This window comes from Felis catus, chromosome E1 (genome assembly GCF_018350175.1).
Source record: "Felis catus isolate Fca126 chromosome E1, F.catus_Fca126_mat1.0, whole genome shotgun sequence".
NCBI lineage: Eukaryota > Metazoa > Chordata > Mammalia > Carnivora > Felidae > Felis > Felis catus.
This window is the reverse complement of record NC_058381.1, coordinates 31,092,739-31,109,401: the sequence shown is the minus strand read 5'-3', so window position 1 is coordinate 31,109,401 and position 16,663 is coordinate 31,092,739. Positions and strand designations below refer to the sequence as shown.

The 16,663-nt window shown below is 45.1% G+C and overlaps 1 protein-coding gene and 1 long non-coding RNA gene across 3 annotated transcripts in view; one reads left to right on the top strand and one right to left on the bottom strand.

The window, feature by feature from the left end:
* HLF (HLF transcription factor, PAR bZIP family member) overlaps nucleotides 1-14,058 on the top strand; it is a 53,543-nt gene extending 39,485 nt beyond the window's left edge. Inside the window, exons 3-4 of one of the 2 annotated variants that reach the window (XM_006940189.4) lie at nucleotides 4,430-4,650; nucleotides 9,620-14,058. In XM_006940189.4, the coding sequence (XP_006940251.1) occupies nucleotides 4,430-4,650; nucleotides 9,620-9,838 (440 nt within the window). In that variant the 3' untranslated portion in view covers nucleotides 9,839-14,058. The remainder of the gene's footprint in view (nucleotides 1-4,429; nucleotides 4,651-9,619) is intronic. The other variant, XM_003996672.5, reaches the window with a different exon arrangement.
* LOC123381866 lies at nucleotides 6,859-8,702 on the bottom strand. The gene is made up of 2 exons (XR_006589375.1): nucleotides 8,272-8,702; nucleotides 6,859-7,174 (listed from the first exon to the last, which is right to left on the bottom strand). It is a non-coding gene; the product is annotated as an uncharacterized LOC123381866 (long non-coding RNA).
* Nucleotides 14,059-16,663: the final 2,605 nt, after the last annotated feature.

Below are 16,663 nucleotides of genomic sequence, written 5' to 3'. Positions count from 1 at the left end.
AAACTTGACTTATCAAATATCCAGCTTTACTGATATCATTATATTAAGACATTTGGAAAACATTAAGTAAACCGCCTGCTTATACTGTATACAAAATTAAATTCCAGGTGACTCACAATTCTGAAAACATAAATCCATTAGAGTTATATTAAAGAAAAATACAGAGTAATATACATCTACAAATACATATGCATGTTGGGGTGCCTGGGTGGCTCAATCGGTTAAGCTCTTGGTTTTGGCTTAGGTCATGACCTCATGTTTCATGAATTTGAGCCCCCATGATGGGCTATACACTGACAGTGCAGAGCCTGCTTGGGATTCTCTTTCTCCCTCTCTCCCTGCCCCTCCCCCACTCATGTGCACTCTCTTTTTCAGAATAAATAAACTTAAAAAAATAAATACACAGAGATAGATAGGTAGATAGATATGTATGCATATATAATATAACTTGGGGGTGGGTATGGAAGTAAGAAGCCATAAATGAGAAGATTTCAAGATATTACTACATTATAGGGATGCCTGGGTGGCTCAGATCGTTAGGCATCTGATTCACGGTTTCGGCTCAGGTCATGATCTCATGGTTTCATGAGTTTGAGCCCCGCATCAGGCTCTGTGCTAGTGGTGGAGCCCGCTTGGGATTCTCTCTCTCCCCCCCCCCCGCCCTCTTTTGTTCCCTCCCCCACTCACTATGTCTCTGTCTCTCTCAAAAATAAACTAAAAAAAATACTACATTACCATGTAAGATCTTGTCAGTAGTGAAAAACTCCATATGCAAAGTTAGAAAACAGTAGTCATGGAGAAACTATTTTCTATAGATAAGTCAGATGAAAGGATGACATCCAGTCTACAAAGAGTCCTTATAAATGAGTAAGCAACAAAATCCATTTCATAGGGGGAAAATGACAGGAAGGAAGAGGTGGTGTATAGCAGAAGAAATAATAAATATGTGAGATGTTCAGTCTCACTAGTAATGATGGCAATGGAAATTAGAACAACAGTGATATTTGTGTCCCTCAAATTGACAGCATTTTAACAATTGGTATTTAATTGTGTGGAAATGCACTCATAAATGTTGGTACAAGTGTAAATAGATAATGACAGTTTAGCAGCACATTTATAAATATAAAATGTACATCCCTTTGGATGAGCAGTCCCACTTCTAGCAATCTCTTCTACAAAAATACACACCTAAAAATCCATCAGTTGGGAATGAGTAGGTAGACTATAAACCCTTTAAAAAGAACAAAGTAGGGGCGCCTGGGTGGCTTAGTAGGTTCACGTCCAACTTCAGCTCAGGTCATGATCTCGGTTTGCGGGTTCAAGCCCTGTGCCAGTCTCCACACTATCAGTGCAGAGCCTGCTTGGGATTCTCTCTCCCCCTCTTCCTCTCTTTCTGCCCCTCTCTTACTCATGCATTCCCTCCCTCTCTCAAAGTAAATAAACTTAAGTAAGTAAATAATTAAAAAGAACATGGGAAATTGTGTATGGTATGTTGAAAAAGTAATTTAAGATATGTGGGTAGTATCATCCTACTGAGTTAAATCGTAAAAAATAAGGTTTTCACTAAGCAGTTAAGGGCAATCACCTCTGGGAAAAATAGCAAGATGGATTGGAGGCAGGGGAGAGGAGCACTTCTTGACACACTTGTGCATTTGTTACAGTTTTACAGTGAACATCCTTGGTAATTTAAAAAACGCATGGAATAATACATTCTTAGGTTGAAAATTCTTATGTAAAACATTTGAAAATCTGCAAAGGTAAGACAAAATAATAAAGGTCCTCCTTTCCATTACCCAACTGTTGACATTTTGGAACGAAAGGGGGAAAAATGAGTCTAGCAGAGTTGACTCAGTAGAAAGTGTAGGTAAACACAAGGGTGTCTCTGGGGAGAAAGAGGATTTGGATGTGTTTCTCAGGTTCACTCGGGTCCATTGCCATGTGCTGTTTGACGCTGGGGAAGCCGTTGAGCTCATCTACTGTCCAGTAGGTTTTCTGCATTCTGCAGGGAGGCATGACCTACTTCCATTGCAGAAAGGGCTGGGGAGAAAGAATGCCCAACTAAGGTTCGGCCTATGTTGTTGCTAGAATGTCCACGAATGAATTTCAGAGCCCAGCGTCCCAGTGGGCCACCGTTACATGAGGAATACGCTTGGTAGAAGCCGAACTCTGAAGTAGGTACCATGGTCAGGAGGGGTGGGGATAAAGTAGATAAAACATGAAAGACCACGTTGTCCGGTAGAGGAGAGGTGTGTGTGTGTGTGTGTGTGTGTGTGTGTGTGTGTGCGCGCGCGCTCGCACGCGTGCATGTAAAGCTTAACATTTATGAAGCAATAAAGGAGAACATTGCAATATAGAATAATTAACAGAATTCCAAAGTCCTCAAGAAGAACGTAAAAACTTGCAGCAATTAGGTTTGGGAAATACTAATCACGAGATGCTTCCAGAGGGTAGGAGAGGGTGTACACACCTATGAGTGTGCTTGTGTGTGTGTGCGCGCATGTGTGTGCATGTGTGTGTGTGTGTGTTGTGGGGGAGATGTTGGTGCAGTGGTGCTGGTAGTGATAGGGCATTGGGGTAGCTTTGTTATCTGGTTCAAAGAGAATTTCTAAAGGGAAAATAAAATCCCCATTTGACTCAGATATGGCTCATTTTCTGAGGCGATGTCAAGAGGCACAAGATCAAATCTAGCTTGACACCATCCAATACCGAACTCAGCAGTCTCTAGAAGCTGTAGCTGAGCGGCAGGCTGGCTAATGAGACATCTCTGTCCTCCGCCAATGCCTCGGGGGCCCATCTCTTCCTCTTTGGCAAGCAGGATACAAAGAGAGCTCCAGGCAGAGTGAGGACCTAAAAGGTCACCCAGAACATTCATTTTGCAGGCTCCCCACCAGGCCTTTCCAGAAAACAGATGAGCATGGCTTAATAGTTCAGCTAGAATGGGAGCCCATGGCTTCGTGCTTCAACCTGGGGTGGGTTTTAATGAAGCCTAAAGGAGATTTCACACGTTGTCCAACCATTGGCAGTGAGGAAGGAGGGGCGGGGGGGCGGTATGCCAAATACAGCCGGGCAGTATCCTCTCCTTTATTCTCTGGGTGTGAAAGGGGCAATTGTAAAATTCAGATGAAATTAGAAGTGAAGATTCAGAGCTGCCCACGTAAACATTGCAGTCTGTCATTAAGTTCACTTTCACCAGTAAGACACATTCCAAAGCACAGTAAGCCTGTTGTTCTGGGGACATTTGTGCGTTTCAGTGGTTGCAGAACCCTCAAGTGGAAGTCAGGTCCCCTCTGTTGCATCTTTTCTGATTTGTGAAATGCTTCTTGAACCTACCCTCTTCCCACTGTCTCCACTGTCAACACAGATGCACACGTGGGTCATCACAGCATCCTGGAAGCCAAGCTCCCCTCTCCAGCCGTCTATCCTTTGGTCCATTCCTCACGCTGCCTGAATCTTCTTTGCAGATTTCAGCTCTGCTTGTCACTTTGGAGCTCAGAATCCTTCAGTGACATTCAGGGCCTTTTATAACATCCCCACTGCCCACCCTCCTGACCATATCTCTTGCATTTATGTCTCTCTCCACTTCATCTTATGCTCTGAGTCAGGGCTACAGCTACCCAAGACCACCTGTGCCCCTCAAAAAGGCAGCCCTCTGGCTTGTATATTTCCCTAGATTACCTTTCTTTGCTAATTACTCTTTGTCTCAAGATGCAGTTACACCAAGTGTCACCTCTAGGAATTGTCCCTAACCTCCTTTGTGTTATATACTGTCCCCCACACTCTGGAAGCACGTGATGTTTACTTCTGTCTCAGCACCTTCACTATATCCTAACTGACTAGCGATGGGTCTGATTCCTTGACTTGCCTGGAAAACACGCAGAAAGGTAAAAGTCAGAGCTGGTGCTCCACGAACGTGTTATTGGAAAGAATGAATGCATGAACAATTTTTTAAATGTTTATTTTTGAGAGAGTGGGGTAGAGGCAGAGAGAGGGGGACAGAGCATCTGAAGCAGGAGAGAGAGGGGGACAGAGGATCCGAAGCAGGAGAGAGAGGGGGACAGAGGATCCGAAGCAGGAGAGAGAGGGGGACAGAGGATCCGAAGCAGGCTCCGAGCTGACAGCAGAGAGCCTGGTGCGCATCTAGAACTCAGGAACTGTGAGATCATGACCTGAGTTCAAGTCAGACACTTAACTGACTGAACCACCCAGGCGCCCCATATTTTTAAAATTTAATTTGCAGACGTGTGTGGGTCTTTGTTTTTGCCTGATCTGACATGAGTAAAGGCATACTCAACCTGAGGATGAATAAAATAAACAGTGTTAGTCATATGTAAGTAAGTTGAAGACTTTTGCCACTTATCCCGAAGTATCATCAGGGAGTTGTCTGGGGCGCTGGTAGTGTTCCTGAATTAAAGCTCCTGCCTTGTTCCAGGTCAGCTGTTGCCAGCAAACCGCAATACACCGAGTCCCATTGATCCTGACACCATCCAGGTCCCTGTGGGTTATGAGCCAGACCCGGCAGATCTTGCCCTCTCCAGCATCCCTGGCCAGGAAATGTTTGACCCTCGCAAACGCAAGTTCTCTGAGGAAGAACTGAAGCCACAGCCCATGATTAAGAAAGCGCGTAAAGTCTTCATCCCTGATGATCTGAAGGTAAATTGGAACTGGTCATCAGGCTTTGGGCAAACAGAGGGTGGGATCAAGAGGCAGATTAAAAGGGTGACCTCTAGGAAGATCACACAAGCTAGTGAACCACAGACTTGTGATTTCTGATCCCGTTTCTTGGCATGTGACTGTGGGCAAGTTGCTTTCTCCCTGGGTATCTTCTGAAATATGCCTTTCATGTCTTGATATAGCACAGAAAGAAGAAGCAGTAAAAATGTTGGCGTGATTTACAACCCATGAAGGAAACAAACCTGCTGCTATCTGCAGGGAACGCTCTGAAAGCCCCATAAAATCAACCCAAACCCAAAATCTTTCAGGGTTGGAAAGAGAAAGGAAATTATCTGCAGAGGACTTCTGGGCCAATAGTTCTCCAAGGCTTACCTTCCCTCGGGGAACTTGTTGATAACCAATGCTGCCTTTTCCCGATAGTCCACAGGGAACAACAGCTAGAGCTAAGACCTCTCTCCATGTTGCCACCCTCAGAGGACCTGGGTGGGATATTCTCAAGGAAGCTGGTGGGTTCCCTGATGTTGTTGATATGCAGTGTTTACTCTGTATCTTAAATAACGGTCACTTGAATATCTCAACAAAAGGTTCATTCCAAGTTGTTTCTTTTCAGCTGTGTTGAGGGGACACATGATTTATAAAGGAAAATAGATTTACCTTATGAGGTCTGATACAACTAGAATCAAAATTAATCTGACACATTTGATGATATTTAATGAGAATTCTTTCCAAAATTTTGCCATGTCCACTAATCCCAAAATAGAACAATTTTAATTAGCCATGGCTTAGAATTTCTCGTGTTTATGCTTCCTTCCAATCATAGGGACAATAGAGATTTGATTGTATATGTTGGAGGCGTTGACACCAGGCATAATTAGCCTTTTTCTAACTTCTGACCCCCATTTCTCAAAACTAACTGTGGTACAGATGGAAAGTCACTTGTCAGCTGGGAACATGGGAGTTTGGAATGTTGTCCTGGAACCAATTTTGACCTCTTACCTATTTTTGCCATCTAGAAAGAGCACTGGAGGAAAAGGTACCCCGCAGATTGAAATCACTTCTGTTGACTACATACTTGAGATTACCTTGAGTGTAGCAGACTCATCAGATGTCAGGGCTAAAAGGGACCTTAGAGGTTCGTTAGACCAAAGTTGCTGTTTTGCAGTCGAAGAAATGGAGAAATAGAAGGGTTAAGTGAGGTGAACACTGCTAGTTAGTGGAAGTCTTCTAGTTTCCAGAAAGGTCACTGCAGCATGTTGGCCTTGACAAGGGCTACAGCAGGGTCTCTTGGGTGACAAACCAGTGGCTGTCACCCTAAGAATCAAAAGAGTAAAGTTCATAGTAAACACTCCACAAAATTAAACAAGGGGCGCCTGGCTGGCTCAGTTGGAAGAGCGTGCAACTCTTGATCTCAGGGTCATGAGTTTGAGCCCCACATTGGGTGTAGAGATTACTTAAATAAATAAAACTTAAAAAAAAAATCTAAACAAGTCAGGGAACTGATGGTCAAGACTAAGATAGGATAAGAAGGGGCCATAGGGTCCTGGGAAATTGAGAATCTTCTTTCAACTGGATGCTTTTCCTCATCTTAGCCACCCAATCCTGTGTGTATTTTCGAGCTCACCTCTTCAGCTAAACTGGGGAGCCATGCAGCATGGATTTCCTTTTGAACAGAGGGTAGTTCAGAAGGATGATGCTAAGCAGTAGATAAAACTTCCAGCCAAACCTTCACAGGTCTCCAGATTTACAAGTTCAAAGCAAAGAGCAAGCTCACTTAATAACCCAGGTAACCTTGGCAACAAAGAGGCCCTGTGAAAACAGTATGTGTTGGAATTATGCATAGTACTGCTGTCATGGCCATGCCTGACCTTTTCCCATGGCAGGTGGGTAGCTGGCAGGAACATTCTCCTGCCAAGTGTCTTTGGATTTCTTCAGTTGTGAGTGAAGCCTCAGGCCACAGGCCATGATCTTATGTGAAACAAGAAGCAGAGCTGTAACATATTTTTCCTTCCAGTAGAGAGGACTGAGCTAGGGGTGGGTGACATATTTGTGGCCCCCAGCATTGGACGAGCAAACCAAACGAGTGAAAGAGCCCCGCCAATAAATGGTCTTCCCCACAGCTGCCCGAACCCCTCTATTGAGCCGTTCCTTTGGGTTAGCGTGCCCCAGGAGAATTAAGCAGTACCAGGATTCCCAGCTGAGAATCGGTTTAATCACCTTGATGTCTCAATACTTTTAACTGTCCATTCATTCACTTGACTGAGATATCTCAAAGGCTTGTATGTTCCAAGCCCCGGGGATACACCAAGGTGAATCAGAACTGATAGTGTTCCTACTCTCAAGGAACTTCGAGTCTGGCAAGAGAAAGGGATCGCTGGTTTTCAGGAGGGGGCCGACTGGGGGAGGCGCTGTCAAACACGAGACCTTCCTTCCGAAAGACGATGGGGCAGGACTGGGTGGGCCCTTGCTGGGTGGGGGCAACCGGCTAGCCAGATGGCACCTGCACCTGGGAATAGAGAAGAGGACAGGAATGTGGTGCCAAAGTTGTCAGCGGCACTCAATATCCTGCTTCCCCCTCCCCCAACCATGCCCTGGTAACAAAGGGGGGCAAGCTGGTTTTTCTGGTCCCCCTCCTTCCATCATTCATTCCTGCCTTCTGCATCCTCTGCTCCACTCCTCTCCTCTTGTTAGCTCCCCTCTCACCTGAGATGGTCCCCACTCGATAGCTTTCCTGGCTCGCCTGCCTGTGTGGACAGGTGAGGCTGGGAAATGAAAGCACCTTACAAGTGAGAAGAGCTCTAAGAGACAGAAATGTTGGTTGTTCCCCTGAGGTCAGCTGGTGACCCCCTGGCCCATAATACCCTGTCATATGCCACCAAGCCCGTGGCCTATGGCAGTACACCCCTTCCCTTCCCTTCCCTCCACTCGCCCAGCTTCTGCCATTTCCCAGGGGCTTATTCTTATGCACTCCTTCACCTCTGTGCTCCTGTTCCTCTATGTTGGGTACTGATACATCCTGAGTTAGCCCCTCTTTTGCATGATCTTGGAAACCATATGCCCAAGGAACATTGAATGTGGTGGATTCACTGAGACTACCGAGGGTGGTGGAATTGGGGCTTCTATCCAAGTAACCGAACAGCTGCCATCAGAACTGGAGCCTTCACTGTTGTTAATATGCCTTCAGGTCTTCCTACCTCCTGTGAAGTCCTGGGGCGAGCTCCTCCCTGCTCGCCCCAACCAGCTGGTCAGGCGTCTCCCCCCTTCCTTCAGCCCCTTGTCCCCTTTCCCAAGCACAAACGACAAATCCCACCAACGGCCACAGCACACCTGCCCCGAGCTGACTTATCCAGGGATTCTTCAAAGGACAGCCTTCTTCTCTGAAAGAAGGATGCTGGTACCAGCTCTTATGAAGATCTTTTTTCACTTTGGTAGATACTATTATGAAACATGTAGAAAGCTAGGCGTGCTTTACAAATAACGTTACCAGGTTGTGAGTGGCTGACACAAGGGGCCTGCACGGGCATTCTGTCTCACACGTTCTGTCTTTGTGCAGGGCAGATGTTTGCCAAGGGTAACGGACAGGTATGGGCATACACCACTGACCTTGGGCCTTCCTTGCAGCCATGGTCCCAAGCCATGTGACTTCCTCCAATGCCAGCTGCCCCTTGTAATCCTGGGGAGGGAAAGAACTGGCCTCAACTCACTTATTCTGGGTGACAGGTACCTGCAGGTATTAGTCTTGCCAGGATGGAGGGATTTGCTGTTGCAAGTGGCTGGAAAGAGGGGTTTGCAAAACACACCAGGTGGCTCCATAAATGAATTGGTAAGACCTAAAAGAAGATTCACATTTCTTAGTCTTCCTAGGAAGGTTTTCCTTTCTTTAGGGGAGGGGCAAGGATGAGGGGGAGAGGACACCTTGCTTTCACACTGACCACATTTAAATAGTACCCAGGTGAATTAAGGCCTAGGGAACAGTTAAACAGGAAATTAGAGTAAATCATTTAAATGCTAGCCACCAAATATGAGCATACTGATCGGTGGCAGGCGGAGGGTTTTTTTTTTTTTTCTTCCTGTTTTTGATTACCAAGGGATACATCAGAAAGAAAAGGTGAAAGATCCTACTTCTCTCCTTGGCATCCCTCCTCCGATTCCCCTTCTAGAGGCACCACTTTTCATAGCTTGGTATAAATCCTTCCGGGCCTCTTTCTATGAATATACAATCTTGTGATTTTTTAACCAAAGTGGGATGAGGCCATACATATTTATCAGCAAATTGCCATTTCCACCCACATAGTGGTAGATCATAAACATCTTTTTTGGTTCAGCTGGGTCATTATTTGTAACAGCTGCAGAGTATCCTTTTGTAGGACTCCACCGTCATGTAGTTATTAAATCTCCTACTGATTAGTTTTCCCCCATCTCTTTCTATTAGAGACAATGCCGCAGTGAGAATTCTGTGCCTGGGGTGTCTGTCTGTGTGCACATGCATGCAGATGGGTGGAGGCAGATCCTAGAAGACGAGTTGCTTCATCATTGGTAGTGCATTTAAATAGTTGATAGATACTGCCAAGTCGCCTTGCAACAATATCGTATGGACTTCTACCAACAAGCCTATGAGCGCCCATGGAAGAAAAGGGTTCTTAAAACATTCGGCAAAGAAAGCAGAGCGATCTGAATGTAGTTTAGGGTGTGAGGTGAGCCACTTGCTTTCGTGTGGCCCCTGGCGTGGCCTCTGCAGGGCAGAGAGTAAGGAGGGACACTCTGTGACAGGTGCGTCCACGCTGCGGGAGGGAAGCCATGGCGCCCGAGCAGTGGTCTCAGACTCAAACGGATTGTCAGGGAAGGAGATGTGAGGTGAGATGCGTGGGTTCCTGGTTCCTGGGCGCCACCCTGGGCCCCTCCGCGCGGCTGAAATCTAACATCTTGTTTCTTTCCCCCTGTGACTAATGAGCAGGATGACAAGTACTGGGCCCGGCGCAGGAAGAACAACATGGCAGCCAAGCGTTCCCGCGACGCCAGGCGGCTGAAGGAGAACCAGATCGCAATCCGGGCGTCCTTCCTGGAGAAGGAGAACTCGGCCCTGCGCCAGGAAGTGGCTGACTTGCGGAAGGAGCTGGGCAAATGCAAGAACATACTTGCCAAGTACGAGGCCAGGCACGGGCCCCTGTAGGATGGCAGTCTTGCGGGCTGGCTTTCCAATAGATGGACAGTGTGTTTCCCGCCTGATAGCACCACACCCGAACCAACCTTTCTGACATCAGCACTTTACCAGAGGCGTAAACACAACTGACTCACATTCTGGTGTGCGTGTGCGCGCGTGCGCGCTTCTGCTCCCGTGTGGTCCGCGGTGCGCGCGCGTGCCTTTGCACTTGCCATGTTAAGGTAGCCCTCTCCTCATCTTTCAGTTCCGAAAAAGAAAGGTGCCGTGTTTTTACTGGACTGTGGAGACGCCTCCTGGGGTCTCCTGCCCCTCCCTCCAACCCCTCTCCTGCCCCTTGCCGCGTCGCTCTCTGGTGGCTCCTGCCTGCTCTTCCGGGACCCTCTGCTGGGCTCCACCAAGCAGGGCCCTGGTGAAATAGTAGATCTCAGTTGTCAAGACTACGAGCTCTTGTTTCTGTTTAATCTGTAAGTTACCATGCTAATAAGGTGCGCAAAAATCACTTAGCACTACACTGCAGCGCTCGCTCGCTCTCTCTCTCTCTCTCTCTCTCTCTCTCTCTCTCTTCAGTTATAGGTTGCTTTCCTCATATTTTCAGTTTTGGTGATAATTGTCTTCAAATTTCAAGTGCTGTTTAGATTTATTAGATCCCATATTTACTTACTGCTATCTACTAAGTTTCCTTTTAATTCTACCAACCCCAGGTAAGTAAGAGTACTATTCTAGAACACAGAGTGTGTTTTTGCACCGTCTGTACCTAAAGCAATAATCCTATTGTACGCTAGAGCATGCTGCCTGAGTATTACTAGTGGACATAGGATATGTTCCCTACCTAAGAATTTCACTGTCTTTTAAAAAACAAAAATTACAGTAATGCATTTGAGCATGCCCAGAATATCCCCAGGACAGGGAAGCAGAGGGAAATGCCAGGTCTAAGAACGAGGGATTAATTTATCAGCATAGGAGCCAAAAAAAAAAAAAAAAAAAAAAAAAATTGCATCTTGGAACAGCTTTTGACATTGATATGTTTGCTTTTGTTTTCTCCGCTCCCCACCCCCACTTTTCTAGTTCCCTTTTTCCATATCCCTCTTGATATTCAAAACAATTACTTAAGATTCAGTTGTCCCCGTTTTTGGGTAATATATATATTTTTGTGAATTATACCTTGCTGTTTTTAAAAATCAGTTAATTAAGTTAATAAGTTGATGTTTTGTAAGACCCTTTTTCCTAGTGGTGTCATTTTCGAATGCTTCATAAATTAATGATTCTGGAGCTTATGTTTCTTATTTCGTTTGCTTTTTTGAAAGTATGTGCTCTTATAAAGAGGACTTTTGAAAAATGAATGTAAAAGACACTGGTGTATCTCAGAAGAGGATGGTGTTGTCATAAACTGTGGTTAATCCAATCAATTTAAATGTTTACTATAGACCAAAAGGAGAGATTATTAAATTGTTTAATGTTTATACAGAGTAATTATAGGAAGTTCTTTTTTGTACAGTATTTTTCAGATATAAATACTGACAATGTATTTTGGAAGACATATATTATATATAGCAAAGAAGAGGAAAACTATTCCATGTTTTAAAATTATATAGCAAAGATATATATTCATCAGTGTTGTACAGAGAAGAAGCGCTTGGGGGTTTTTGAAGTCTTTAATATTTTAAGCCTATCACTGATACATCAGCATGGTTTTTGCTTTAAATTAAAATTTTATGACAGCATCGAAGCTTGGTGTGACGAATCCCGCTCTAAAATATATAAAGAGCTTTCCTGTTCCCTATTAGGTCTCAGAAAGAAGTCAGTTAACGTCACCCAGAAGCACAAAGTGGATGTTAGTCAAATATTTATTGGCTGATACAGTGTTTTTTAGGAAAAGCATCTGCCATGAAAACGTTCACTTCAAAGTTACAAGTTTCTGGAATGAAATATCACTGCAAGCACCCCAAACAATTCTGTTCCCCTCTGTGGGCACGTGTGTCTTATGCAGTATAAGGTTGATACCGGTGTTACATGTACGGTTTATAATTTGGTAGATGTTTTGACCTTAAAGGTGATTGTTCTTTTGTTTCACCAAGTTGTGTAATGTCAAGAGATTCCGCTGTTATTGCAAAGATACGTTTTGTGCTAGATTAAAACACCCTTTCATCAATGGGATTTTCTAGTCTCCTGCCTCCAGAGTATCTAATCCTTGAATGACCTGGTGGTCCCCTTGTCCATCCACCAGCAGTGCTTCTGTCGAGTGTCATAGTTTCCGTAAATCTGACTAGAAGGCTATTTCTACTAGATATTCATTTTGTCCCGAGCTACGGATTATGGTGGGAAATGCGAGAGCATTAGAATCGAAATGCATTGTTCAGGTATGCAACTAAGAAAAGAAGACCTTTGGCCAAATTAAGCAGAACTGAATAAGCAATATTCAGGAAGAGATGCAGGTGGATGCAGTGTTAGCTTTTTTATAGGTAGAGAGACCAGTGGCAGCAGAAGTATTCAGTGGCAGGAGTTTCTGAAACGGAAACAAGCAATGTCTGTAAGTGGAGAAGTGTTGCACCATTGGCCATCCAGGTTCACCACAGGATGAGATGGTAGCTGAAAAAACCGTATTTATTTGAGCTCTGGTCTTGGAATGAGGTTGTCTGTATCAAATGAGGGTCACACATTTTCTCTGTGGAAGAAATAAAAAGATCATAATAAAATTTACTCTTGGGTGTGCTAGGAGAGGTTTCAGAAACCTACCTCGTCTTAAAATTTAAAAACTTTTGGAGTCTGTACACGTGCCTTATATGTAGGTCATTGTCCCCGCACACACATGAACACTCATTCCTGGACTTGCTTTCTGTCGAGGGCGGTTAACTAGTAAACAAGGCAGTTCTGCTCGATGGCGTAGGAAGCTGTGGCCTGATTTGGAAGGACTCAGATCAAGCAGGGTCAGATGAGTTCTGCAGACCACAGCTACTAAAAGAGTCCTGTTGTCATTTTCCACCTTTTCATCAGAAGCATCTTTCGGAGATTAATGACTTGGCCATTAAAAATGAATCCAAATCCTATCGTGCCAACATCATTTAGACACAATTTGGAATGAACGGCCTGCTTTCCTGACAGGGTCGCGGTGTCATTTCTGTGGACTTAGACTTGCAGAGAAGGGCAAAACCTGATGAGCATGTCCTGCCTCATGCAATTTGAGGCTGCAGGTAGGGAATAGGAGGGCTGGGAGAGATCACGTCCTCCTTTTGAGAAAGGGGCCACCTTCTGACCATTCAAAACACTCAGTGGGCAAGACTGTGCCAGGCCTTTCATCTTCCAGTACGGCAGGCCTGGGGGAAGTCATCCCTTGAAGCAGAAGGACCGTTTGTTCCAGGAGCATGCAGATGGGATGTGGCTTCGGGTGGGTAGGATGCTGTGCTAGAGAACCCAGGGGTTCCTTCCGACTCGCCGGTTTTGTGAGGGAACACACAATAATTCTAAATGTGCATTTAGAAGGTCTTGAGCCTAAAAGAATTTTAAGTGCAGCCCCCTCTTCTCCAGCCACCCCTGAGGAAAACAACATGCAGAGGTATACTTGCTTTTTTTCCGGTAGTTTATCTAATTTCCCCCTGGTGTTCCTTTTAAGAAAATTCAGACTTTGTCAGAGTTCGTCAGAGCTGTCCCAAGCCAGGCTGGCTTGGCCTGTTTGCCTGTGTGGAGCGCGGACGCTGGGATTTAACCCGGGGTCGGCAAGCTGCAGGTGATGGGGGACAGTGTGCTAAACAGCTTCTGCTCTCAGGGTGCAGCTCCCTGCTGAGGGCTCCGGGGCCCCACTGGGGAGGCCAAGGTCTCCTCCTGGTTTTCTCTACAATTAATAATGTCATTTTAAAAATGAGCAAAGCCTTATCCTAGATCTCAATTGGATTAGACTTGACAATTAAGTCAGTACATTGTGCAGAGGGCCAAGTGTATGTAGAGGAGTGTGAGTGTGTGTGTGTGTGTGTGTGTGTGTGTGTGTGCGCGCACGTGTGTGGATATTTAAGTCAAATCATAACATTTTTAATTTTGGAGAACCTTCCCGAACATAACCACCATAACCATTATCCTTTTGGCAACACCACAAAGGTTGCATCTGTTAAACAGGTACAAGTTCACATGAGGTCAGTTTCATTGTACATCGTGATATGGGTGGTGTTTATGCTGTTAAGTCCGAACCCTTATCTGTCTGTTATTCTCAATGCTTAATAAACTTTGAATTTGTTCCTTTCTTTCATGTATTTTTGTTGATAGTCTGCTAGAAGTTAGATTCTGTTCCCAATCCTATCACCAAGAGCCCGCTTACAGAGATCAATTACATCAATGACAAATAATAATAAGCAATTTATTAATGATAAATTAATATTTATTGAGCACTTATGTGCCAGACATTGTGCTAAACACTTACCTGGAATATTGTAATCCCATGTCAACTCTACAAGGTGGGGACTATTGTTTTTCCCGTTTTACAGAAGAGAAAATAGAGGGTTCATGTGATTAAGCAGCTTGCCCAACATTAGAGGTGACAGAAATGAATTCTGATCCACTGAATGGGCATCATTTAGAGAACTGGTTCCCAAAAACGAGTCCAAAGACTGCTTCTGGTTGGACGTATAAGAATCAACTGGGAACATATTCCAGGACTACAGATCCAGCAACTCTGAATCAGTAGAAAGAAAATGAATTGCTTAAAGTCTCCCAACTCACTCCCGTGTGTGGCCAAGTAATTGGAAGCAAGGATTTACAGACTTGACCTTAGTTTGAGTTCATGACTCTTGGGGGATCCATGAAGAAGCTTAAAATTTCCATAATTACCTGACATTGTATGCAACTTTTTGCGTATAAACATTTATTTTTCTGTAGGGGAGATGCACAGCTACCCCGACTCCCCAAAGGAATCTGTGATGCAAGACGGAATAAAGTCCCCCTTTGCGGATTTGTAGGAAGGCTGATGCAGTGCAATGGTTCCCAGCCCTGACAGCCCATGAGACTCACCTGGAGAGCTCCAAACGCGGGCACTGCGTGGGCTGCAGCCCAGGCCAAGGAACTCAGCATCTCGGGCGTAAGAGAAGGGGACTCTGGTGAGGAGCTCGATGATTCAAATCTGTCACTTAGCGGGTGTGTGACCTTGTGCGGTGCGAAGCGTTTTTTAACCTAAATCTCCTCATGTGTGAAGTAAAAGTATAATCTCCACCTCTGAGTGTTGTGGGGAGAATGAATGCCATAACAGATGCATAGTCTCTGGCACACGATAGGCCCTCAACTAATAACTGCCGTGGGGAGCCTCGGGGAGTGGGATGGGGACCAATTTCTGCAATTCAGTGTCTCAGACCATTTGTTCCTTCCAAGAGGACAGAAAAAAATTATCCTGCTCAGAAGAAGGAGCAGGTGGCTGGAGGTGTGGGAATGAGGGGTGCTACATAGATGTGGATTCATATTCTGACATCCCTAATAGATCCTAGCTTTGTACGCAGGTTGGTGGGCATCCATCTGCTTGGCGGCACCTTCCCGTTTAGATCGAACAGTTACAAGTGGAGGTTCAGCTGTACTGTCATCATCAAACAACTTTCTCCTCTCTCAGGGGAATAGGCACAGTGACCGTAAGGTTCTCTTTGGGTGGCTGATTTTATATTTGGCATCTTCAAATCTCTTATAGGAGGTGACCGTGTCTCCATGTCTGGGGAGACTTTGACCTCTAAGATGGCAGGAACAGATAGGAAGCCAAGTTGTGTAGAAGCCCGGTCATTCACAGGTCCTCAGTCCCCAGGGTCCATCACATGCTGCCCATGTGGGATGGCTCTTCCATTTCCACTTAAAATATAACAAACTGCCCAACCCTCAGGCCCCCCTCTTCAAAGCATATGAATTAAATTCCCTCTTTGAAAATCACTGGCTTAGAAGTCTCTTCGGGCATCTTTAGCCAGGAACTGGGTGAGAATTATTGAAATCTTGCCTTTGTAGTCGGCAGATGGCTTCTTGCTAATAAATCAAAAGGACCTTTTAGAGAAGAAAGGCCCGAGTGAAGATGGTGGTGAGATTCCTCTGCCTCTCTGGGCTTTGAGTCAGTGTGGACTTGGGTCTAAAGGCCCCTCTCTCTGACTTCTTTTCATCCTGCAAAGCCTGGCCCGGTGCCAGGAAACAATAGGAAAAGCTAACAGTAAGAGTCCTAGACCTCTACCTGCCACATCTCATTTAATTCTTACACTGTGAAGAGGGTGCTAGGATTGTCCCTGTTTTGCAGATGAAGACACAGACTCAAAAAAGGAAGTAAGCAGAATTTACACCCAGGCAGAAAGGCTGATTTGAGAGTTTGTGCTCTACACCACTCCTCTCTGTGATTTAAACTAGGTGCTCAGCAAAGGCCAACGGTAATTACTGTAGTCGGGAGGGTGAGCAGGGAGCAGGAAGCCTGGATGTGAATCCCAGATCCATTACTCAATATTCATGTGACATAGACAGTTCACCAAATCACCCTTTTTTCTGTTAAATGGGCACCACAGTACTCTCCTTGTAGGGTTGTTACCAGGATTAAGTGAGAACATGCATCTAAAACACTTAGATTTGGGGGGCACCTGGGTGGCTATATATATAGCCTGGGTGGCTCAGTTGGTTAAGTATCATCCGACTTCAGCTCAAGTCATGATCTCACACTTCATGAGTTTGAGCCCCACATCGGACTCTGTGCTGACAACTCAGAGCTCAGAGCCTGGAGCCTGCTTCAGATTCTGTGTCTCTCTCTCTGCCCCTCCCTCGCTCTCTCTCTCAAAAATAAATAAACATAAAAAATTTTTTTTAATAAAAAAATAAAATAAATAATTTAGCTTTGGGTCACTTGGG